A 25,149-nucleotide genomic window follows, 5' to 3' on the forward strand; every position below is an offset into this window, starting at 1 on the left:
TGATTTTTAGCAGCAAACCAGTGCCAACCCAGCAAAGATATGTTTTTCTAGAACAGCGGGGGGTGTTATTACAAGTGTTCAGCAAGAGAGAATAAGGAAGCTAAAAGACTCAAAGCATCTTAAAAATAGCTTGTACTATGGGAATTGCCTGGCCAGCCAAAGATCCGGATGTGTCCGACGCTGCAGGGCGTTTTTCCAACCACTGTTTGGCAGGTGGTCCACCCACTTATCGCCTCCTCCCAGCGTATTCCCTGATGGCCAAAGCAGAGGCCCTTGCTGGTCAATTCCCACCTGGGCTGTAAGGATGCTGCAACTCGACTCCGTGCAGCCCCACTGGTAAAGGAATGCAAGCCCTGAGTCAGAAGAAAGTTCTAGGTGTTTCTGCCAACTGTTGTTTGCATTTGTCTCCTTTAACAGAGACAGTAGCGGGCACCCACCCAGGAGGCAGAGTTAGAATATGCAAGAGTGGGGATAAGGAAGGGACACAAAACCCTATAAGGGACTGGGGCGGGGGTGGGGGGCCACTCTGGGTGAGCTGGGGACAGAGGCGCCAAGTAGGGACGGAGGCCTGGGTGGGAGGATACTAGGGATGCAGAGGGATGGGTGGAGGGCCTGGCCCCCATACTCACCGCGGGTGCGAGCCGGGCGGGGCCTCGTGGGGTCAGCTCCTGGGGCCCCCAGGCCTCCGACTCGGCCAGCAACTGATCCAGCAGGCGTAGGGTCTCCTCCCGGCCACCGGAGGGCGTCGCGGGTCGGGGGTCGCGGCCGCTCTCCTCCTGCCCCGCGGCCGTCCGGGCCTGGTCAGCCGTGCCGCCCTCCGAGGCTGTCTCTCCCGGGCCTGTCTGACGCCTGTCAGGGCTGCGTCGCCGCCTCGGGATCCGGCCGCTCCGGCTGCTGCCGCTGCCCATGGCGCGCACCCAGCCTGGAGCGCGCAGCCTGGGAGCCGGGCGGGACTGGGGCGGGAGCGCGGCGGGCCAGATGGGGCGAGGGAACAGCAAGGGGGATTCTGGAGGAGTGAGCGGCGGAGGGTGCGATGGAGAGATAGGGAGGGAGGAGAGTCACGGGGGATGGGAGCTATGAGAAACGGGGGTAGCAGGAGGAGTCACGGGGGGCGCGGGGATGGAAGAGACAGAGAAGCAAGGATGATCTGGGAGGCTGGAGGAAGTAGAGGCTGCTAGGGGAGAGGGGGCGCTCCTCAGGGGGAGAATGGGAGGATGGGGAAAGACTTGGAGGAGATGAAGAACGGGGTGGGGCAGGGGGAGCGCCGTGAGACAGGGAGAAAATGGGGAAGGTGATCCTGGGGGGGAAGGAGAGTAAGCGGGATGAAGAGAGGGTGGGAGTGACTCCCTGGGAGACTCTCAGGGTGCGGCGGGGGTGTGGGAAGTTTGGGGTAGGGTGGCACTGCAGGGAGGTGCAACAGGGTTAGTATTGTATGGAAGGGAGCCTTAAAGGGTGCAGAGTGGATAGACTGGTGGAAGGGAAGTCAGGGCGAAAGAATCATCTTGGAGAAGTTTGGGGGAGGCCCATGGAGCACGGGTGGGAGTCATGCTGGGAGCAAGGGGAGCAAGGCACCGGCTGAAAAGAGCTGGGGGGTGAAAGACAGAAGAATGCTTGAAGCAGAGCCGGATGCCAGGGAAGGGGAAGATCAGGAGTCGGGGTTGGAGACTAGCACTGTCGGAAAGGAGGTCGTTGGGGCTTCAGGTACAGGTCTGAGAGAGCAGAGACAAGGTGAGAGGAGGAGGGAGACAGAAAAGGAGAGCCGGAGATGTGTGTGTGAGTGTGAGAGAGAGAGAATGTCCAAGGGAGGGGAGAGCTTCAGGGTGGCCAGCCGGAGTGAGAGGTTGAGAGGCGTGTACCAGAGGCCCTGGGCAGGGCACACTGAAGGGCGTGTCCCTGGACAGGGACTCGAGGGTAGAGGAGAAGACTCTGGAGTGGGCGTGTGACTTCCTGGGAGGGAAGGATGCGCAGAATTTGGGGTGGTTAGATTGTGGAAGATTGCGACCCCCCGGCCCGGACAGGGTGAATTTAGAGGTCGAAAGACGACCTTCCTCTTCACCATCTTTCTGACCTCCGATTGGAGTTCCTCTGGCCGCTTCACCGCAGGCTCTGGCTTCCTTTTCTCCAGGTATAGATCTGGTTACTAAAGCTGTCACCACTGAGGTTTCTACAGGACTGGGGCGACCCTGGCTTGGCTAGATTTGTGCTTTTACGGGACAATTTCTGGAGGCTTACCATAGGCTAATTCTTTGCCTGCTTCCCTTCCAGCACTTTCCAGGGCAGGGTGATTTAAATACCCCGAAGTTTGGTTTTCTCTGATTTTGGCTTGCCAATAACCGCATCCGTACTGGCCAACCCAATGTGAAAGTGGAATTTTGGGTGAAATTCTTCCAACGGAGGCATAAAATTTTACTATTTTCATCACCGCAGGAATAGATGTATGCCCACAGAAGTGGGATACACGGTGCACAGATGTGTCTAGGTTAGAGATTACTGACGTAAGTTTTCTCTTTATGAAAACAAATCTCATCTTGAAATTCATCAAGCCAAGGGAAAAAAAGTCAGAGAGAATGAATTTTTTCCTTGAGCAAAGTTCAACTCAGTTTAATCATTTAAAAGAAAACACGTTTTACTCCTGCCCAAGTAGAGTCTAGTCATGTGACTCCGAGTTTAAATATAGCCAGCGCTCCTGTGTTCTCCAGAGCAGCCAAATTTTTCTCGATACTCTTGATTTCAACTGTTTCCCCAGACTTGTCTCCGTGGCTGTGCTTGCACAGGAGTCTTGCCAAAGCCTGCGTTCTCTCTGAGCTCACACATAATGTCAGCCACATTTGGAGTCCTGGCTTCCAGGAGTCTGGAAGGGCTAGACAGAGGGAGGCATTGCACTGCAGGCCTGTCATCCCAGCACTCGTGGAGCATAGGCAGGTGATTAGGAGGTCCAGGTCACCTCCGGGAATGCTTTCTTAGCAAGTTTGAGAGGATAGTCTGGGCTGCAGGAGACCAGCCATCTAAAAACAAAACCCACACTAATACCGAGCGCACAGGCAGCCTCCAAGATCCTTTCTAAGGGTAGACAAGAGTCTGCCCAGAGCGAGTTAGTCTCAAGAATCTCAAAAAATAGAAGACAAGAGCTAAACTTCCAGACAGGAGCCTTACAGTCACACGTAGACTTCTGTTTTGTTTGAGACAGGGTCTCTCTTTGTGACTCTGGCTCACCTGGAACTCATTATGTAAACTAGGCTAACGTTAAACTCACAGAAATCCTTCTACCTCTGCCTCTTGAGTGCTGGGATTAAGGGCTCAGGCCTCAAGGGCTGCCCCCATATCCAGGTACCTTTCTATGGAGAGATTATGGACGTTTGCTGGTGATGGTGGATGGCGTGTGAGGCTCAGCTTAAGCACTTTTGGACTAACTCTGAAAACAAGAACCTGTACTGGTAAGTTTATTGTCAGTTTGACATAAATTGACTTGTCTGAGAAGAAACCTCAGTTATGGAAACACCTCCATCAGATTTGCCTGTAGGAAATTCTGTGTGGGCATTTTATTAATTAATAATCGTGTGGACCTTGGAGGTATAAACGTGGTGGTTTGAATAGGTATGGCCCCCGTAGACTCATGTGTTTGAATGTGGCACTATTAGGAGGTGTGGCCTTGTTGGAGTGGGTGTGGCCTTGGAGGAAGTGGGGGAGGGCTTGAGGTCTCTTCTGCTCGAGCTCTGCACAGTGTGGAGCATAGTCTCCTTCTGTTGCCTTTGGATCGAGATGTAGAACTCTCAGCTCCTCCAGCACCACGTCTGCCTGAGCGCCACCCTGCTCCCCACTAAACCTCTGAAACTGTAAGCCAGCCCCTAGTAAGTATTTCCTTTATAAGAGTTGCCATGGTCATGGTATCTCTTCATAGCAATACAATTTAAATTAAGACAATAAGAAAATAAACTAAGCAAGCCATGGGAAGCACACCAATAAGCAGGGTTCCTCCATGGTCTCTGCTTCAACTCCTGCCTCCCAGTTCCTGCCCTGACATTTTTCAGTGATGGCATGTGTAAGCAAGATAAACCCTTCTCTCTTCCAACTTGCCTTTGGTCATGGGTTTAATCATAGCAACAGAGAACCTTGTTAGGACAGAACATAATTTCCAGCCCGGAATATCTTTTCCATAAACTGACTTACTGGGTGTGATGGTGTGCCTGTGGTCCCAGCACTTGGGAGGCTGAGGCAGGAGAACCACCAGGTTTGGAGTCTAGTTCACTTATAGCTTCTTGCTTAGTATGCTCAAGGCTTGCATTTGGTTCTAGAGTGCATGCACACACACACACACACACACACACACACACACACACACACACACACTCACAGCAAAACAAAATCCAATAGCTTTAGAAGAGAGCTACCATTGATGATATATTCTGGAGGGACCAGTGGATGGGTGAATAGTCTGTCTGGCATCTGAAGAAGAAGCTGGTCCTATCCTTGTCCTATCCTTGCAATGGACAAAACAAACCTGCCCACCTTTCAAAGTTCTGCTCAAGTTCCCTTCCCTCAAGGACCTCAGCTAAATGCTGCCTGCCCAGAGCTTCCCTTACCGACGGCACGTCACAAGCATACATCATGGGAATGATGAATAGAGTAGACACACAGCAAAACAGTACATGTGGGTCAGAACACATGTGAGGCCTGGTTCCATCCCCAGCATCATAAACAGAAAGTATTGTATTCAGCAGGCAGTGAGACAATGTAACTTTTTTTTTTTGAGACACGATTTCATGCAGTCTAGACTGGCCTTGAACTCACTGTGTACCCTAAGATGACCCTGGCCTTCCTCTGCCCCCACCCCCAAGTGCTGAGACTACAGGCATGTACCTCCCTCCAGGCTGCATTCATGTGGTGTTGGGGATCAAGCCTGGGGCTTGAAGCATAGGCAAGCACTCTCCCAGGCTGAGCTATATATCCCAGTCCTCACCCCTGGGCTGCTTCTTTTAATGCTACTGAATTGCGTGAGAGGCTTAGACCCTCAGGAGTTCTGGTTCAGCCACAGGGTATGCAGGGGTGTGTGGCAAAGCACCTGCTTAGCTTGATACTTGAGACCCTATTGAAATGAAGACAACAGAGTTGTGAGGGACAGGGAAGGATCATCTCAAATGACCCATCTCAGCCCATCCTCAGAGGTGGAAAGCTGATATCTGAGAGCAGCCAGATGACAGGAACAGAGGAGCCGAAGCCTTCCATATACGTAGGAGCTGGAGACATGGGGCCAGAGGACCAGTCGATGGTCTTTAAGTATGGCATGGGTGTCATCTCCGCCCCTCCTGTTCACACTCATGTACTTTCTTTATGCTACTATAGATGTGAGATTCTCTCCCTGGAATGCTCCCGGGAGCACAGCATCCCTTAGGAGCTCAGGGTGGTATGATGCAGAGTGGAAAAGAAGAGAATGGGCTTGGGTGGGAGGGGAGGGGATAGACAGGAATTGCTAATGGGCAATATTTGGCTGGAGAAACGGTCAAGAACCTGGGCTACTGGATTCAGGAGTCTAGGCTTGACCATGAGCTAGGATCTGGTCCCTCACGTGGGAGGGCTATCCCCTCTCCCGGGTGTATGGACTCAGCCATTGAAAAGGCTCTCTGGGAGAAAGAGATGGTGGTGGATGTGAAAAAAGGGATGGTAACCCTTTTACCAGCCATGGGTAGTTATGATATCATAAGGTTAGAATAATTGGGATAGAGCTTTTATCATTATCAACTGGCTCTGAAATTATTGAATTGGTGTCATGTAAATTGTGACTTTATTGATACATAAATTTGATTCATTAACCATAAAAAGGAAGAAAGAAGAAAGAAAGAAAGAAAGAAAGAAAGAAAGAAAGAAAGAAAGAAAGAGAGAGAGAGAGAGAGAGAGACAGGAGGGAGGGAGGGAGGGAGGGAGGGAGGGAGGGAGGAAGAAAGGAAGGAAGGAAGGAAGAAAGGAAAAGCTCTCTGGATAGGATGTGTGCTAGCCACATGTGGTCACCTCCATGGTTGTCGCCTCCCTGTGTGTCCCTTCTTGGAGACCTATTGCTCACCTTCCCGTCACCCATCATGCAGTGGGAGATTTGGATGCTGTGCAGGCTTTAGGCACCACTAGAGTGATCAACTGTGGAAGCCATCGAGGGCAGCCAAGGGGGCAGTGAGGGAGAGAGCAGGCCTAGGTCAATTTGACCATTCATAATATGTAATGTTTATCCCAGAAGTGAGTCCTGGTGATGCCACTGGCTCAGGGCATGGGACAATGATGGGAGTGTCCCGTGCAATGCTCAAACACCGTACTGTGGAAAGCAGCTGTGGAAACTGACTTGTCAGGAGGCTCCCTTCTGCACACAGCCAGCCATGCAGCCCCAGAGAGCTGCAGCAATGCGAGATTCCTACTTCTTGTTAGAGATCTGACAATGGTCTGCTCTGCTAATCAGCTCGGAGGAGTAGAGGTCTCCAGTTAAAGCTTGGCTTAAGTATTAAAAGAGTCTTGGTGCTTTGACTTGTAACTCATTAACTATTAAGTCATGTTGAACTCCCAGCCTCCTCTGAGGTTACTCATTAATGCTGGTCAGCTCCATACAAGCACCAGGCTGACAGTACCTCCTATCCCTGGCAATACCCCTTTCCTCCACCAGTATGATGGTAGGTGTTGTCAGCCTCCCAGAACCAACTGGAAGATGGGTGCCCCTGGGCTTTACTTTAAGTGATGAAGTAAGATGCATCTTAGTTACACGTTTGGGATTAGTTCTAATGATTTGAATTAATCCAGCCCCCAAAATTAGGAATCTGTGTGTCCAAATGTTGAAGGTCCTTGTTCACAACTGGCTTTTGATGGATCAATAAAGAGCCAGCAGCCAATGGCTGGGCAGGTAGACTGAGGTGGGACCTTTAGATTTGCCTGGGCTAGGGCCTGGGAGCGAGAAAGGAGAATCACCCTGATTCGCAGGGAGATTTAGATTCAGATTTAGAGCTGCAGAGGGAAACTCATCTGAAATGTAGGTGAGAAGGAATGCGGCCTCCTGAACGGCCGCCCAGAAGCGTCTTGGGCAGCAAAGACTATGGACCGCCCAGAAGGAGCCAGGGCAACAAGATAAAGAATTAGAGGGCGTTAAACCAGGATTACAGGAGGGAGATGTGTGCTAGCCACGGGGAGGGTTAGAACTGCCCATCCTCTGAGCCAGTCAAGGCATATTTAAAATTAACTTGTGTGTGTCTTTCATTCCCAAATCCAGATAGCTCTTAGACAGAAGCACAGAGCAGTTTAGCTAAACTACCAGTACAGTTTCGGGCCACTCCCTGGGTAGGGAAATCAGTGGAGAATGCCAGCTGAGAACCAGGGCATTCCTCACCTCTGCTTATCAGCTTATCAATTCTGGGTGCAATATGACCTGCTCCTGCTGCTGAGTCCCCACCATGACGGCCTATCATCTTGAGCTGTGAGCTAAAATCCAACCTTTCTTCCTTAGGTTGTCTTGGTCGTGGTACTTTATCACAGCAATAGGAAAAATACTAATAACCACCAAGCAAGGATGCTCCATCTAGCTGACACTTCCCAAGAGGTTGCTGGCCTGCCCCCCTTTACAGAGCTGGCTTGTTAAAGGTATATTATCTCCCTCTGGTTTATGGAGATGCCGAAGAACGGAGGTTTTGCTGTTGCGAGCTCCTCCCTACCCCACACAATCTCACTGGGCACTTGAAACATGAGCGAGCTTTATACACAGGCTTAATCTAAAACATTCTTAGAAAGGGAAATTTGAGACATTGTCATAATATTTTGGTGAAAATTAATAATAGTGACAGTAACAAAATTTCTCTGAGCGATAAGAGAAGCACTATTTCTCCCCCCATTTCCTTAGAAGTGACCATTTCTTGCCAACTGTCTGTTAGCAGGATGTTCTCTGATGCTTGCTGGCTCCTGTAGTCTCCTATCCTTTCCAGCTATAGAGGAAATCAAAATCTCTCTCCATCAGGGCCCTGCACAGCTAAAGAAGAGTGTATGGCGGGGACCAAAGGGCATCAACGGCAGAACAGCTATGGGGCTGAGGAAATAGGAGAGGCGAGCCTGCTCCAAACAGTCCCGGGCTTCCCTTCCGCTCAGAGCTGCCCTCTGGATCTGTAACTTTGTTCACTTCTCAGTCCAGCACAGCTAGTTTGGATTTTTTTGCTGTGCAGCAAGTGAGGCAAGATTTTACTACATAGCCCAGGTTGGCCTTGATCTTGAAATCTGCCTGCCTTAGCTTCCCATGTGCTGGGATTATAGGCCTGCACCCTAATGCCTAGTCCAAGGTTTTTTTTTTTTTTTTTAACTTTTTTTAAAAAAAGATTTATGAGCCGGGCGTGGTGGCGCACGCCTTTAATCTCAGCACTCGGGAGGCAGAGGCAGGCGGATTTCTGAGTTCAAGACCAGCCTGGTCTACAGAGTAAGTTCCAGGACAGCCAGGGTTACACAGAGAAACCCTGTCTTGAAAAACCAAAAAACCAAAAAAAAAAAAAAAAAGATTTATGTATGTGAGTATACTGTAGCTGTACAGATGGTTGTGAGCCTTCATGTGGTTGCTGGGAGTTGAACTCAGGACCTCTGCTCGCTCAGGCCCCACTCGCTCCAGCACAAAGATGTATTTATTATTATATGTAAGTACACTGTAGCTGTCTTCAGACACACCAGAAGAGGAGGTCAGATCTCATTACAGATGGTTGTGAGCTACCATGTGGTTGCTGGGATTTGAACTCAGGACCTTCGGAAGAGCAATCATTACTCTTAGCCACTGAGCCATATCTCCAGCCCCAGTTTTTTTTAACTTATAATTTGATATATCTGTTAATGTTATAAATACAATGTTTACATAATCACAAAAATAAAAACCTTTATTTTATATTTATATAATATATAAAGGTTATATATAGAGACCCTTTATTTTTAAAATTATTATTAGTGTGTATGATTTATGTGTGCGATTGCAGAAGGTATACCTGTAAAGGTCAGAAGATTACTTTATGAAGTCAGTTCTCTCCCCCTCCCTTTATGTGGGTTCCAGGGATTGAACTCAAGGCATCTGGCTTGTGTGGCAGGCACTTCTATCTGCTGGGCCATCGGGCTGACTCTGGCATCACCTTTTGAAGGGCATATCTTCATCGTAAATGCTCTTGGATTTTATGGATTGGGTGTTTGTGTTCACCCAAATTCAAAGTGAGACCTACCATCAGTGCATGATGTGAAGAGATGGGGCTTTGGGGTTTGGGGTGTTATTGGGCATGGCAGGGGAGCCAGAGGGCATGAGGGAACATACCCAGGGGTGTGCTTTCTTCTGTGGATCAGTCTGCGCAGGAAGTCTCTGTGATGACCAGGTCTCACCGTCCAGATCTGCAGGCAGCTCAGCCTTCAGAACCGTGACAGAGCCAAGTGATTGTTGGGTAAGCTACCTATCTGTGGGTGCTTGTTGAAGCAGCCCACCTGAGTGTGTTCTTCAGAGAACAGGAACCTTTAAACCTGAACATGGACTGTGGCTCAAGGGTTAGCAGTTTATAGCTGGCAAGCCAAAATTGGGGCCTGCTGTTTTTTTTTTTTTAAAGATTTATTTATTTATTATATGTAAGTACACTGTAGCTGTCTTCAGACACTCCAGAAGAGGGCGTCAGATCTTGTTACAGGTGGTTGTGAGCCACCATGTGGTTGCTGGGAATTGAACTCCGGACCTTCAGAAGAGCAGTCGGGTGCTCTTACCCACTGAGCCATCTCACCAGCCCCGGGGCCTGCTGTTTTGTAAAAAAAGTTTTATTGAAACATGGCCCTGTGTCATTTGTTTTCATGTTGTCAGTACCTGCTTTAGTTGACAGTCCAGTGGGCTTGGGTTTTTTTGTTTGTTTGTTTGATTGATTGATAAGTTTTATAGGAGTATTGTGTGTGTGTGTGTTTGTTTGTTTGTTTGTTTGTTTGTTTGTTGAGACAGAGTAGCCTAGACTGGCCTTGAACTCACTATGTAGCTGAGGGTGGCCTTGAACTCATGATCCTCCTGGCTCTAACTTTCAAGTGGTGATATTACAAGTGCGTACGTATAGGATTTCAGATGTTCAACACCATGCTCAGCTTTCTGCTGGGGTGCTGAGGATCTGACCTCAGGTTCTCATGCTTCCGTACTGAGCCCATCCACACTTTGTTCTGTACCTTCCACAGGAGCAGAGGAATGGGAGAAAGCCAGAAATCCATTGAAAGATACTTTTAATCCACTTAGGAATACTTACGTAAATACATCTTGAAAACTTAAACTGGAAATAAGCTTACACCAGAATGAAACCAGTAGGCAAGAAACACAATCTATTTGAACAAGCAGTTTTTCCCGTATCTTCTGTTTCACTCAGCTCTATAAACATTTGTGAACCACGTGGGATGAATTGGAGGGATACAGGCATGGATGACCTGTAATGCTTGCCCATAGGCTGTGCAGGGGCTGGCTGTGGTCAGGACTCAGCAGGTGAAGGTGCCTGCTGCCCAGCCTGATGATCCGAGTCCACTTTCTGGAATCTCCATGGTTGACTGCCTCCAAGAGGTACAGTATACACTTATCAAGTAATGGTACGGTTTACTGCTTAGCTAGCCAATCCTGGAGCCCTGGATAATGTGTGCACTGGGAGGAGTCCTGACAGGTGACTTGCCCAAAGTCACATGGCACATGTTTTAGATCTGTCCTTTGTTGAGGGCTATGGTGCTCTGGCCACCCTGTAATGTAATGGCCACTCTGTTGCATCACGGAGTAGGTTCTGTGGTTCCTGTGATTCACAGAGCCCAAGGACTTGTCAGTCTAGAGCTAATCTGTGTTGGAATCTTAGGTGGTTTTACTGGGAGGTCTGTGCTTTGTTGACCAGGATCCTGGCTCTGGCTGAGCCCCACATCCTGGCTAAGCCGCCACCATTGACTGGCTGGCAGACTGCTGCATGGAGAGCTTCTGTGAACTTACAACGTCAGTAGGCTGGCTCCTTGAAGCAGCCAGTGTCTTCTAGCCCCTGAAATGATCACAGTCTACTTCCGGTTGTTTGTACCTGCTCTCCATCTGGCCCCTTCTCAGGGACAACTACGGGGATGGTTCATTTGAACTTGGGTGGTGTCAGAGCCATCATTCATCAGTGCTTTGGAATCCAAATGGAAGCCTGAATAGTAGCTGCCTTGACAGCAAGCTCTGGTTGCTATGGCAATAGGGCAATCGGGTCTCTCCCAGACCCTGAAGTCAAAAGTAACACCACTGAGCTTGAGCTACAAAGTGGGGATGCAGCGGTTGACAGGGGTCTTGCTCTTGTTGCTGCGTGTCTCAGGATGCTGGGTGAAGCAGGGGGCAGTTGGGAGTGAGCTCTGCCTTCCATCTGATTTGCCTGCCTGGCCTCTAGTTCACATATGGAGACTGAGTACCTAGTGGCATGGGTGGTCCAGTGATGACTTGGGAATAGGCATCCATTTAACACACAGCAATGGCACCTGCATCTCAGGGACATTAGCCTGGAGTTCTGTGAACACCTGTTCTCCTGTGTCTCTAGCATGCTAAGCACCGCGGTCAGAAATTAATTTGGCGGGCCCAGCAAACACAGAAGTGGATGCTCACAGTCAGCTAATGGATGGATCATAGGGCTCCCAATGGAGGAGCTAGAGAAAGTAGCCAAGGAGCTAAAGGGATCTGCAACCCTATAGGTGGAACAACATTATGAGCTAACCAGTACCCCGGAGCTCTTGACTCTAGCTGCATATATATCAAAAGATGGCCTAGTCGGCCATCACTGGAAAGAGAGGCCCATTGGACTTGCAAACTTTATATGCCCCAGTACAGGGGAACACCAGGGCCAAAAAGGGGGAGTGGGTGGGCAGGGGAGTGGGGGTGGGTGGATATGGGGGACTTTTGGTATAGCATTGGAAATGTAAATGAGTTAAATACCTAATAAAAAATGGAAAAAAAAAAAAAGAAATTAATTTGGCTGAGACCCCTGTCTGAGAAAAGGAGTGGGTAAGGCGGTACAACTGATGGCAGGGAGGTGGCACAGCCCTTCTATGTTTCCCTGGGGGTGAATCCTCCATACTGTAGGAGTCCAGGATGGCTGTGAGGAGCCGCCCTCACATTTGCCATTATAAGATGGCACTGACAGCTGTGTTCTAAGTGGTAAACATAGTCTGCACACATGCAGGGGCAGTTTTCCCACCATGTGTTCTGCCTTTCCCGTGATGACAACTGGGCCGATGGGCTGCAGCCAATCAGGGAGTAATACATCCTAGGTGAAGGATAATTCTCCTTAAAAAGGGATGGGGTTTCGCCACCTTCTTCGTCTCTTCCTTGCTTGCTCTCTTGCACTCTGGCTCCTGAAGATGTAAGCAATAAAGCTTTGCCGCAGAAGATTCTGGTCTGTTGTGTTCTTCCTCGTCGGTCGCGCGAACACTATTAAGAATTGGTGCCGAAACCCGGGACGAAAAAATACAAGAAAACTCGGGACCGGCGCAAGGAAGATCCCTCATTCCAGAACCAGAACTGCGGGTCACGGTAATAAAGGTTCCCGTAAAGCAGACTGTTAAGAAGGATTCAACTGCATGAATTCAGAACTTTTCAGCTGGGGAACGAGAGTACCAGTGAGTATAGCTTTACGAGGTAAGTCTGGTCTTGAACTTTCTAAGGAAATTCAAGACAGTCTATCAGAAGTAAAGTGGGAAATAGCTTTACAAGGTATGTTTGGCCTTGAACTTTGTCTAGTGTTAGAAGCCCTTTTGTTCCTTTTCACATGTCAACAAGTGGTTAAGGCAGGGCGAATTCTAGACGAAATTAAAGTCAATCTATCAGAAGTAAAGCGGGGAGAGAGAGTAGGAACAAAGAGGAAATATGGTACACAAAATAAGTATACAGGCCTTTCCAAGGGTCTTGAACCTGAGGAAAAGTTAAGGTCAGGGAAGAATACCTGGGGAGAGATTGGAAGGAAAGAGGAGAAAAAACAAAAGAAAAAAGATCAATTAGCGGAGGTTTCTAGGAGAAGGAGCCTATACCCATCACTAGATGAGTTTAAGGAGCTAGTTCTTAGTAGCTCTGAATCAGATAAAAAATTTAGCTTCTCTGAAGAAACAGACTTGGAGGAGGAAACAGCTCGTTATGAGAGAGAAAAGTGCCAGCCAGATAAAATGCGAGCTAATCGGTCAAGGAAAAAGCCAAAAGTGGCTGGCAAAGGCCAGCTTGCTGCTTGGCCTCCTGGCAGTCGGCTTCAAGGTCATAGTGCACCTCCACCCTATGCTGAGCCCCCGCCCTGCGTAGTGCATCAGCCCTGCGCAGAGAGGTAATGGACAGAGAGGCAATGCACAGACTCGTTCATTCCAAAGGAGGAACAAAGGAAAATACAACAGGCATTTCCGGTCTTTGAAGGAGCCGAGGGTGGGCGTGTCCACGCTCCGGTAGCGTATATACAGATTAAAGAGCTTGCCGAGTCGGTCCGTAACTATGGAGTCAGTGCTAATTTCACTATAGCACAAGTGGAAAGGCTTGCGAATCACGCTATGACTCCTGGTGATTGGCAGACGGTAGTAAAAGCTGTAGCCCCCAGTATGGGAATGTATCTTGAGTGGAAAGCCTTGTGGCAGGACTCCTGCCAGACGCAGGCAAGGGCCAATGCCACCATGAAAGGGGATCAGAGAACGTGGACTTTTGAATTACTTACAGGTCAGGGACAACACGCTGCTAACCAGACAAATTATCATTGGGGAGCATATGCTCAGATCTCAGCTGCTGCTGTTAAGGCATGGAAAGCACTACCTAAGAAGGGAGAGGCAAGTGGGCAGTTGACCAAGATTACTCAAGGTGCACAAGAGTCCTTCTCAGATTTTGTGGCCAGAATGACAGAGGCAGCAGGGCGTATTTTTGGAGATTCAGAGCAAGCCGCACCTCTGGTAGAACAACTCATTTATGAGCAAGCCACACAGGAGTGCCGAGCGGCCATAGCCCCAAGAAAGAACAAAGGTTTACAAGACTGGCTCAGGGTTTGTCGGGAGCTTGGGGGACCTCTCACCAATGCAGGCTTAGCGGCTGCCATCCTTCAATCCCAAAAATGCTCTATGGGCAGAAATGATCGGAGGACATGTTTTAACTGCAGGAAGCCTGGGCATCTTAAGAAAGATTGCAGAGCTCCAGATAAACAGGGGGGGACCCTCACTCTTTGCTCTAAGTGTGGCAAGGGTTATCATAGAGCCGACCAGTGTCGCTCTGTGAGGGATATAAAGGGCAGACTCCTTCCTCCGCAGTCAGAGAGGCGACCCAGGAAGACCCACAAGGGTGGAGCCTATACCATCCTTGCCCCCTGGAACCATGGGCCTTATTCTAGGCCGGGGTTCACTCACCTTGCAGGGCTTAGTAGTCCACCCTGGAGTTATGGATTGTCAACATTCCCCTGAAATACAGGTCCTGTGCTCAAGCCCTAAGGGCGTTTTTTCTATTAGTAAAGGAGATAGGATAGCTCAGCTGCTGCTCCTCCCTGATAATACCAGGGAGAAATTTGCAGGACCTGAGATAAAGAAAATGGGCTCCTCCAGAAATGATTCTGCCTATTTGGTTGTAAGGAAAAGGGTTAGGATGTCAAGAGCAAGGAAGGACAGAGCCCATATCACCTAATATCTAATGATTGGGCAGTTTTAGTTACCTCCTTTTCAGGACAAATAGATAACCATTATCCAAAACATCAACTTTTACAGTTTGTCCAAAATCAATCTGTTGTGTTTCCACAAATAACAGTAAGAAACCCACTTAAAAATGAGATTGTGGTATATACGGATGGATCAAAAACTGGTATAGGTGCCTATGTGGCTAATGGTAAAGTGGTATCCAAACAATATAATGAAAATTCACCTCAAGTGGTAGAATGTTTAGTGGTTTTAGAAGTTTTAAAAACCTTTTTAGAACCCCTTAATATTGTGTCAGATTCCTGTTATGTGGTCAATGCAGTAAATCTTTTAGAAGTGGCTGGGATGTGAATAAAAGTTTCCGAGATTGTGCGTTACTTCCATTCAGTATGAGAAATTTACTAGGGCAGCTAATTTGTTAAAAGGTCTTTCTCAGTATATGTTACAGAATTGGACGGCTGAATTTGAACAGACCCTTCGGGAATTGAGACTTGCCATCATTCAGGTCAACTCCACGCGCTTGGACCTGTCCCTGACCAAAGGATTACCCAATTGGATCTCCTCAGCATTTTCCTTCTTTAAAGAATGGATGGGGGTGGGATTATGTGGAGATACACTTTGCTGTGGATTAGTGTTGCTTCTTTGGTTGGTCTGTAAGCTTAAGGCCCAAACTAGGAGAGACAAGGTGGTTATTGCCCAGGCGCTTGCAGGACTAGAACATGGTGCTTCCCCTGATATATAGTTATCTATGCTTAAGCAATAGGTCGCTGGCCACTCAGCTCTTAAACCCCACGAGGCTAGTCTCATTGCACGGGATAGAGTGAGTGTGCTTCAGCAGCCTGAGAGAGTTGCACGGCTAAGCACTGCAGTAGAAAGGCTCTGCGGCACATATGAGCCTATTCTAGGGAGACATGTCATCTTTCAAGAAGGTTGAGTGTTCAAGTGTCCTTCCCCCAGGAAAAACAACACGGGACCAGACCAGGACCCCTCTGGGTGATGAGCCTGGGAGGAGGTTATGTGTACGGCTCCTTTACCTGCACACTGGGGATTTGACCTCTATCTCCACTCTCATTAATATGGGTGGCCTATTGCTCTTATTAAAAGAAAAGGGGGATCTGTGAGGAGCCGCCCTCACATTTGCCATTATAAGATGGCACTGACAGCTGTGTTCTAAGTGGTAAACATAGTCTGCACACATGCAGGGGCAGTTTTCCCACCATGTGTTCTGCCTTTCCCGTGATGACAACTGGGCCGATGGGCTGCAGCCAATCAGGGAGTAATACGTCCTAGGTGAAGGATAATTCTCCTTAAAAAGGGATGGGGTTTCGCCACCTTCTTCGTCTCTTCCTTGCTTGCTCTCTTGCACTCTGGCTCCTGAAGATGTAAGCAATAAAGCTTTGCCGCAGAAGATTCTGGTCTGTTGTGTTCTTCCTCGTCGGTCGCGCGAACGCTATTAAGAGATGGCCACCCCTCGCCTTGCTCTGGACCCTGCAACCTCACAAGGGAGAGCCATTCTCTTGCCTCCTAGACTCAGCTCTGTTTCATTTTATGTGCATGAATGTTTTGCCTGGATATGTGTCTATGCAATACATGCATGTCTGGTATCCACAGAGGTCCAAAGAAGGGACTGGATCTTCTGGAACTGGAATTACAGTTGTAATCTGTCACATGGGTTCTGGGAAATGAACCTGAGTCTTATAGATGAGCAGCCAGTATTCCTAACCATGGAGCCTGCTCTCCATCCCTACTTGCTAGTTTTGAACACATCAATGGGACTTGTAAGCAAAGCTGATCAGAGTGTCAAAGCCATTTGGAGTCTGCAGTGTGCAGGCCATCCTTGAGGGGAGTTAGCAGAGGTCAAAGGCATAGGGCTGGTGTGGCCAGGGGAGGAAGCGGGTGAAGGAAGGATGGCTTGAGGAGAGGTTCAGTGACTCACAGCCTGGTGGCTTCAGGAAAGGTGCCCTCTAATCCTGGTCCCAGCCAGTTGCAAGGCAGAAAGTGTAATCACGGTCTGCTGAGACGGGTGTGGTTTTTGCTACTCAGCAAAACTGCCGGTGATGCAGGGTAAGTGTCTTCTTTGCAGCTTGGGAATGTGGCAGTTGGCAGAGGGCTTTGCACAGAGCCCTGAGTTCAGTTGGTGGCACTGCATAAATGAGGCGTGGTGGCACACGCTTGTGATCCCAGTACTTGGGAGGCAGGGACTTCTTTTCTCTTATTCCCTTATGCATTCTCTCTTCACACCCACATCTATGAGAGAAAGTCCCAGTAGTGCTGCCTTTGAAGCTGACTATGAGCTGTGTTTGGTGGTGCGCTCCAGAAGCAAGCCTATCTCTGTAAGTTTAAGGTCAGCCTGCTCTGCATAGTAAGACCCTCCCCACCCCCTCACCCCCCACCCATCTTAAAACAAGTAAGCTTCCTTTAAAACACAAATGTGCAAATGAGTTCTGGTGTCTTCTGTATAATGAATACCATGTCCTTACCTTGAACTCCAAGTCTATAACAGCTACTCCTCCCCCCCTCCCGCCCCCATTATTTTTCAGATCCAGTTTCTCTGTCCTTTAGACTGCCGAGAGGGGACTGGCCATCTACCTCTCATAGGCAATGCTGTCCCTTTGATCCTGCAGGCCAACAGCTCCCTCTGGTGGTCTCTAGTGGAAGTCTCGACTGTAAGGGGCTTCTGTCTCCTGGGAGGTGGATGGAGTGGAGAAGGCGAGATCAGCCGTGGTTCTAGTGGACTCTGCACAGCGCTCCGCACCGTTCAGATCCCATATTTGCCTGAGTGGGGGAGAGGGAACTTGGGAGAGCGTCAGTGAGCCTTGTTACTGTGATAAAATAAATGTCTGGCAAAAACAAAAGAAGACAGTCTTTTGGGGGTTTCAGCCTGTGATGGGCGAGTTCCATCGCTTCTGGACCCATGATGGAGGCAGCACATCATGGTGGAGAGGGCACGGTACAGGCGGCAGAGATGCTCATCTCATTGAGGCAGGGAACAGGTAAAGGGTCCAGGAGACAAGATGTACCCTTCAAAGGCATGCCCTGGTGACCTATGTCCTTCAGTTACACCCTAGCTCCTAACAGGCCATTCAGTATCAGAGGGCTGCTCAATCCTTTGCCCTCATGAACCAGGAACCTCTCACTAGCACCCCCAACTGGAGCCAAACCTTCATTGCATGAGCCTATTAGGGTTACACTGGATACACAAACAGGAACAGAGTGCAAGCCCTAAGCCCCACTGCAGCCTTCACTGGCTTGTGACTTTAGAGGCACCTCATGAAGTTTTACCTTGGTCAAGGTACTGTGCTGAAGGCTGTAACAGAGTCTACTAAATTAAACACACCCGTTCTTCCCTCTAGTCTGAGGCGCACCCACCATGTGTTGCTGTGTAGTTGCTTCTAGATGACACGTGTGCAGAAATGCATCTTGACAAAGGCTGCACATAGTGTGTGCTCCAGAGGTCAGCAATCATCCTAACTGCTGACCATGGAGAGAAGAACCACTGAGGGCCACGGAGTGGGAGGTGGGCTTTAGTTGATCAAAGAATAAGTTACATCCTTCCTTCTGTCTTGGTGTCCCATGGTGCTGGGAGAGAGAAGGGGGGGATACTAGGCTGTGGATCAGTTGACAAAGTGCTTGCATAAAGTCTGGGTTTGATCCCTGGTGCTGCCAGGCCAGATGTGGTAGTGCATACCCGTAATCCCAGCACTTGGGGGGCAGGAGGCTCAGAAATTCAATGTCATCCCTGTCTCCACAGCAGGTTTCCTGAGATCCTATTTTAAGAGAGGATGGCGACGGATTCTCAAAGAATTGATAAAAATCAATTGGGGGAGGGGAAGGGCCAGGAGAGAGGAGGTGAGGGGCAAGAATGGGGTAGGGCACTGTATCAAGGAGGAATGAACTTACTTGTTTTCCTGTCCACAGTTCCTTCTACAGCTGGAATGCAAGATCCTGAGTGGAGTCCAGGTGGTGGGTCTGGGAGCCTCCAGAGAGTCATGGCCAGTCAGGATGGCTGCCGTCCCCGTGCTTCTGGAGAGGGGCTTAGCCAAGAGGAAGCCACCCCAAAGGCTGATCTCCTGACAGTTGAGCCGGTCCCCTGACATGTGGCATGCTGCAGGTGGTGCCTTCCCTTTCCTCTGTTGTCCAGCTCTGACAGACAGCCAGGATGGCAGGGTGTCCAGCCAGGCCACTGGTGGTATAGTGCCAGGGAAATGTTAGTGCCCCCCCCCAAAAGCAGACAGCTGATGCAATCACAGTAGGGCCTTTAGATTTGAGCTAGCTTGGGCCCCCCAGCTGCTACACAGGTTGGTTTTGGTGGTAAGGAATCCCAAATATATATCAGGACGAGGCTTTATAGAAAGCTACAAGTGGTGGTGGGGATGGTGTTTAAGCATGTAACTGGAAAGCTACCATGGCCTTTAACATAATTGGCTGGTGTTGGGAGTCATATCGTAAACTTAATTTTTGCTTCCCTCTACATTGGTGGTCATTACGCAGGGGGCAGGCTTGTAACCTGGGAGTGCAGGTTGGTTGGGGGAATAACCTGGAGATGCTGGTCTTATTGGGGGTTAGTCTAGAGACTGGAGCTAGGCTCAGGTTTTGTGGGGGAGTAACTTGGAAACTAATGCTGGGTATTGGCCTGTTAGTTTGCCTGGGTTTAAATTTAGATCAGGTCCTCTCTCTCTCTCTTTTAAAATAATTTTTAAAAAGATTTATTTATTTTATGTATGTGAATACATTGTAGCTGTACAGATGGTTGTGAGCCTTCATGTCGTTGTTGGGAGTTGAATTTTCTTAGGACCTCCACTCTCTCAGTCCCTGCTTGCTCTGGCCCAAAGATTTATTTATTATAAGTATACTGTAGCTGACTTCAGACCCACCAGAAGAGGGCATCGGGTCTCATTACGGGTAGTTTTGAGCCACCATGTGGTTGGTGGGATTTGAACTCAGGGTCTTTGGAAGAGCAGTCAGTGTTCTTCTGAGACATCTCGCCAGCCCCAGTCAGGCTCTCTAAAATGGAGTCTGAACTTAAAAGGTTTGGCCTCTCAGGGAGAGGAGGATCCATTTATTTTTTCCTTTGACAAAAAGCTCAGAACAAGCTATTTGACGTGGGTACAGCTGGAGATACTCAAGGGGCTGAAGGGAAGTACTCGCATCTGGTCCTAAGTGGCTCTGCTTCCTCTGAGCTGAGTGTAGCCTCTAAGGCTTGGGACCCGGAGCACGTGTCTCCTCTTTGCTGACAGGCCAATATGAGGCGCCTTCACACTGACGTTCTATTTTGTTTCTTTGACCAGAGCCTCGGAGGAAAGAGACAGCAACACTGACGAATGAGGTCAGCGGGACCTGCTGAGTACCCAGTGGATGTGGAGAACAGTGGAGGCAGAGTGCCCGCTCAGATTACATGATTAACTCTCTCGGTCACCAGTGCCTAGCATCCAGGCTGGGCCCCAAGGATGCAGAGGCCAGTAGGACCCAGAGACCTCCTGGCCGGAGAGAATGGCAGGCCCGTAGCTGGGGGTTGGATGCCATCCGATAGGTGTTTGGGGAATATTCTGGAGGGCAAAGGGCACTGATGCCAGTGGATAAAAGGGCTCTTGGTTACAAGAACCAGCACTGGGTTAGATGAATGCTACCTGTCCCAGTTGCGGTTCCTATTGCTAGGGTGAAGCACCGTGACCAAAAGCAAGTTGGGGAGGGAACCGTTTGTTGGCCTTACACTTCCTCATCCATAATCCATCATTGAGGGAAGTCAGGACAGAAACTCAAGCAGGGCAGGATCCTGGAGACAGAGGCTGATGCAGAGGCCATGGAGGGGTGCTGTTTACTGGGTTGCTTCCCATGGCTTGCTCAGTCTGCTTTCTTATAGGATCCAGGACCACCAGATCAAATATGCCACCACCCAATGGGCTGGGCCCTCACCCACCAATCAATCACTAAGGAAATGCTCTATACATTTGCTTACAGCCCAGTCTTCTGCAGGCGTTTTCTCATCTGGGGGTCCCTCCTCTCAGATGACTCTAGCTTGTGTGAAGTTGACACAAATCTAGCCAGCGGACTGCATGAAACTCGGAGACTGGTCTTGGTGAGGAAACCAAAGGAGCTGACTCAGAAAGTCAACGGGAACCAAGATACCCTGCGCAGCAGAGAATTCAAAGTATATCAGGCTCATGCTGGAAGAAGGCTCGGCAGTTAAGAGCATATACTGAGTCCAGAGGACCTGAGTCCACTTGCCAGCAATCACACCAGGTGTCTATAACTCTAGGTCCAGGCCAGAGCTCTGCAGCACCTACAACCATGTGCGCACACACTTACATATAACTAAGACTAATAAAAATGAACGTTTTTAAAAAATGTCATGCGTCAGAACCATCAGTTCAGAACCTGTGTGCTTTATTTAGAGTTTTTCCGGTCAGCTCGGCATGAGCTGGAGTCATCTGAGAAGAGGGAACTTCAGTTGAGAAACCACCTCCATCAGATGGGCCTGCTGGCAACTCTGCAGGACATTTTCTGATGGACTGGTGTAGGACTCAACCCATTGTGCAGAAGTCACCCTTATGCAGGGGGTCCATGCTTGTATAATAAAGCAGGCTGAGGGAGCATTGGAGAGCAAGCCAGGAAGCAGCACTCCCCTGTGGCCTCTGCTTCAGTTCCTGCCTTGACTTCCCTTGATGAAGGACTGTGACTGGGGATGCCCAAGCCAGATAAACCCTTTCCTTGCCAACGTTGCCTGGTCATGGCGTTTTTTTTATCACAGCAATAGGAACCCTTAGTAGGACAACTCACTACAGCCATGGCTGCCCCTGGATATCTGTCACACTGCCAGATGTGGCACTCTCCCTTCAGGGACAATGCCCAGGTAATGATGTCCATTTGGCTGGTCCATCATCACAGTGTAATTGCTGAAATAAACCCTAAAACTTTTTTTTTTTTGAGTTTTTTGAGACAGGGTTTCTCTGTGTATCTCTGGCTGTCCTGGAACTCACTCTGTAGACCAGGCTGGCCTCGAACTCAGAAATCCTCCTGCCTCTGCCTCCCAAGTGCTGGGATTAAAGGCATGTGCCACCACTGCCTGGCTAATTGCTGAAATAGAAAGAGCTCTCTTGATGGCTCAGCGGTTAGGAGCACTGCCTGCTCTTCCAGAGGTCCTGAGTTCAATTCTCAGAAACCAGATGGTGGCTCACAACTATCTACAATGGAGTCTGGTGCCCTCTTCTGGCACACAAGTATACATGCAGATAGATCACTCATATACATAAAATTAATACGATTTTTTTTTTTTAAAATAGAGTTCTCGCCGGGCATGGTGGTGCACGCCTTTAATCCCAGCACTCGGGAGGCAGAGGCAGGCGGATTTCTGAGTTCGAGGCCAGCCTGGCCTACAGAGTGAGTTCCAGGACAGCCAGGACTATACAGAGAAACCCTGTCTCCAAGAAAATACAAAAAAAAAAAGAGTTCTCTTGCTTACACAGTGGGGTGTTTCACGAGGATGTCAGCAAACATGGAACATGCTAAGAACACATACAAATGGAAAAAACCCCCACACATTTCTGGTTAATTCAAACGGCAGCAGTGATTTAGTTGTTACTTTTTCCTAACTTTCAACCCCAAAGATGGATTGGTTCCCTCGCAGGAAGCATACAATGAAACTTAATGCCAGGGTTTACTAACTCTGAGCTTCCCTGCTTCCAAAAGCACGTGTGTGGTCCTTTCTTCCCTGGGCTGCAAACACCTTACGAGCAAGAACTGTATTCCCTGCCTTTTCTTTCTTTTATTTACCTTTTTTGGAGGGTGGGTGGGATGGGCCTCACTGTGTAGCCCCAACTTGCCTGGAACTCACCATGTAGACTAAGTTGGCCTCACACTTAGAGAGATCTGCCTGCCTCTGCCTCTGGGATGGAATGTCAGGATTAAAGACATGCATAGTCACGAGCGTCCACTTCTGCTGTTTTGTTGCCCAGGGAGATGTCCCCATAAATAAAGGCTCAGCTACCAAGTGACTGCAGTGTTATGGACCTCATTCACGGATGTATCATGACACTGGACAGCACTGGTAGAAACATACTCCTGATGCTGACGGGGCTGAGGAGGTATGCAGAGAGGAAGATCCCAGTGGTAAGAGAGGACTGGAAGGTGACTGGTGTGACGGAGGGGGTGAGACACCAGGCGTATGTGTCCTTGAGGAGCCGTTGATCTACTTATTGCTTGCCTGTGCAGCCAGTTTATATTAGTCTAGTGGTATTGGAAAGGAGACTTTTGAGTGGAGGCTTGTAAGAGGTAGGGAACGAGGGTTGCCAGAGTCCCTCGGGAAGCCCAGTGAGGAACCGGAGGGAAGCAGGCAAGGGGCTAGATTCAGGATAGATGCTTGGGGACAGAAGTAGGCCTAGGAAGTTCTTAGACTTGTGCCTGCTGGGAGTGTGGAACCCAGACAGACATCTGACCTCTGGGTCTGGGCTTTTGCCACGATGTTCTTTGTCCACTTGCAGGGACACTGCCTGACTGAGCTATTCCTTCCCACCCCAAGTGTGATTCTCCTGAGTCACACCACTATCTCTGCAGCCCTGCTGTACTCAGCTGTGGGCCCAGCCCAGATGAGCCTGTCAGTGCTAACATTTCCAGGCAGCTGTCAGGCCTGTGGACACTGGGAATGCTGGAAAACACGGCCATCACAACTGTTTCCCACAACTTGCTAGACGCCACAAGGGGCTGCCTCACTTCAGATTCCAAGCTGTTGAGTATTAATAGCCCACTTGAAGAAGAAAAAAAATTCAAACATTTATTATTACTCTGTGCTCAGCATTCAGTTTGGGGCTCAAACTCGGGTGGTGGGGTTTTGGCTGCTGGGCCATCTTGCTAGCCCATTTCACACGAGGGAGTCCACATCAGGTGAGCAGGAATTCCTCAGAGGCAAGACTCAGCCCAAGCTTGCAGAGTCCAAACAGGCTGACTCTGGCCCCGTCCCTGTCTGTATCAGGCCTCCAGGGAGTCTGACCTGTTAAACTTTTTCAGCATTTTCCATCAGAGGGGTTATGTGACACACGAGAGGTATGAGTATCAGTTTTGTCCCAAGTTCTATACTGTGAACCCATTAAAATGCCTCTATAAAGTTCGTGCTTGTGGCGTCTCACACCACCCATAACTCCAGTTCCAGGGGATTCTGACCTCCGGGCACCAGGTACACACGTGATACAGATACATGCTTAATTCACACCTTGAAAATTTAAAGTTCAGCCGGGCGTGGTGGCGCACGCCTTTAGTCCCAGCACTCGGGAGGCAGAGGCAGACGGATTTCTGAGTTCTGAGGCCAGCCTGGTCTACAAAGTGAGTTCCAGGACAGTCGGGGCTATACAGAGAAACCCTGTCTCAAAACAACAACAACAAAAATTAAAGTTTATGTTGAGCTGAGGATTGCAGGGTTGGGTGATAGATACCTTTAGTCTCAGCAGAAGGTGGATCTCTGAGTTTGAGGCCAGCTGGTCTACAGAGAGAGTTTCGGGACAGACAGGACTATGTAGAGAGGCCCTGTCTCAAAACAACAGCAACAACAAAACAAAGCCAAAGCAAACAAATGAGAGAGAGAGAGAGAGAGAGAGAGAGAGAGAGAGAGAGAGAGAGAGAGAGAACAAGTAAGCAAAGAAATCCCAAGAAAGTGGGTGGGTCAAGGGCATCCAGTGGGTGAGTGACAGGCTCTTCCATTCCATCACAGTGGACACTCTTGTAGCTCTTCCTGGGAAGTCCATCATTGCCTCATTGCAAGGCTGATTCCCCTGTTTTTCCACTCGTTGCCTCTTATTTAATAACCGTTTAGCTAAGCGGGCCGTCAGAGTGGCCAGAAGTTCCCTCCGAATCTGACTTTGTCCTCCTCTCAAGTGGTGGGATCCCCACTGTACTTGCAAATCTTTGCGTAGGTCGCTCCAGGTCTCCAGTTCAGAAGTTCATTTCCTTCTCCCCCCACCCTATGAACACACAGAACATACACCTTGTATTACGAAAGAAGAGACTCAACCGGGCATGGTGGCGCATGCCTTTAATCCCAGCACTTGGGAGGCAGAGGCAGGCAGATTTCTGAGTTCAAGGCCAGCCTGGTCTACAGAGTGAGTTCCAGGACAGCCAGGGTTACACAGAGAAACCCTGTCTCAGAAAATCAATTTAAAAAAAAAAAAAAAAAAGAATAGACTCAATAGAGGGCTAACCCTGGGTTCAATTCCCAGCACCATCTAAAACAGGAATGAATAAACCAGGCATACTAGCACACACCCCAGGCAGAGTAGCACACACCCGTGACCTGAATACTGAGGGGGTGAGGACAGGAAGAGCAGAAATTCAGGGCCATCCCCAACTACAATGCTGAGTTGAAGGCCAGCCTGAGATTCATAAGACCCTGTCTTATGAGTAAATAAACAAAGAATTAAAAAAAAAAAAAAAAAGCCAAAGTTGAGCCTAGAGAGATGACTCAGCAGTTAAGAACACAGGATGTTCTTGCAGAGGACTTGGGTTCAGTTCTCAGTACCAACATGTTAACTCCAGTTC

At 49.1% G+C, this 25,149-nt stretch overlaps 1 protein-coding gene and 2 long non-coding RNA genes across 17 annotated transcripts in view; 1 reads left to right on the forward strand and 2 right to left on the reverse strand.

Moving 5' to 3' along the window:
* The window catches only part of Cys1 (cystin 1), a 16,054-nt gene extending 14,168 nt beyond the window's left edge, over positions 1-1,886 (reverse strand). For 3 of the 8 annotated variants that reach the window (XR_381178.4, XR_381177.4, XR_003949983.1), the window contains exon 1: positions 630-925. Coding sequence is in view for 5 of the 8 variants with exons in the window: in XM_006514952.4 (XP_006515015.1) it covers positions 630-908 (279 nt within the window). In the remaining 3 variants the exon portion in view is untranslated. Of the gene's footprint in view, positions 1-629 lie in introns of all 8 variants that reach the window. The other 5 variants (NM_001004455.2, NM_001161807.1, NM_138686.3 and 2 more) reach the window with 3 other exon arrangements.
* The window catches only part of Gm36129, a 21,192-nt gene extending 219 nt beyond the window's left edge, over positions 1-20,973 (forward strand). Inside the window, exons 1-4 of one of the 8 annotated variants that reach the window (XR_872579.3) lie at positions 1,789-3,434; positions 18,547-18,739; positions 19,917-19,954; positions 20,489-20,973. This is a non-coding gene — a long non-coding RNA (predicted gene, 36129). Of the gene's footprint in view, positions 337-1,788; positions 3,435-9,943; positions 10,550-18,546; positions 18,740-19,916 lie in introns of those variants that run through there. The other 7 variants (XR_381339.4, XR_381340.4, XR_872576.3 and 4 more) reach the window with 7 other exon arrangements.
* Positions 15,992-20,675, reverse strand: Gm52012. Its single transcript, XR_003950278.1, has 4 exons — positions 20,585-20,675; positions 18,529-18,811; positions 17,218-18,395; positions 15,992-16,771 (listed from the first exon to the last, which is right to left on the reverse strand). It is a non-coding gene; the product is annotated as a predicted gene, 52012 (long non-coding RNA).
* Positions 20,974-25,149: the final 4,176 nt, after the last annotated feature.

This window comes from Mus musculus, chromosome 12, assembly GCF_000001635.26.
Source record: "Mus musculus strain C57BL/6J chromosome 12, GRCm38.p6 C57BL/6J".
NCBI lineage: Eukaryota > Metazoa > Chordata > Mammalia > Rodentia > Muridae > Mus > Mus musculus.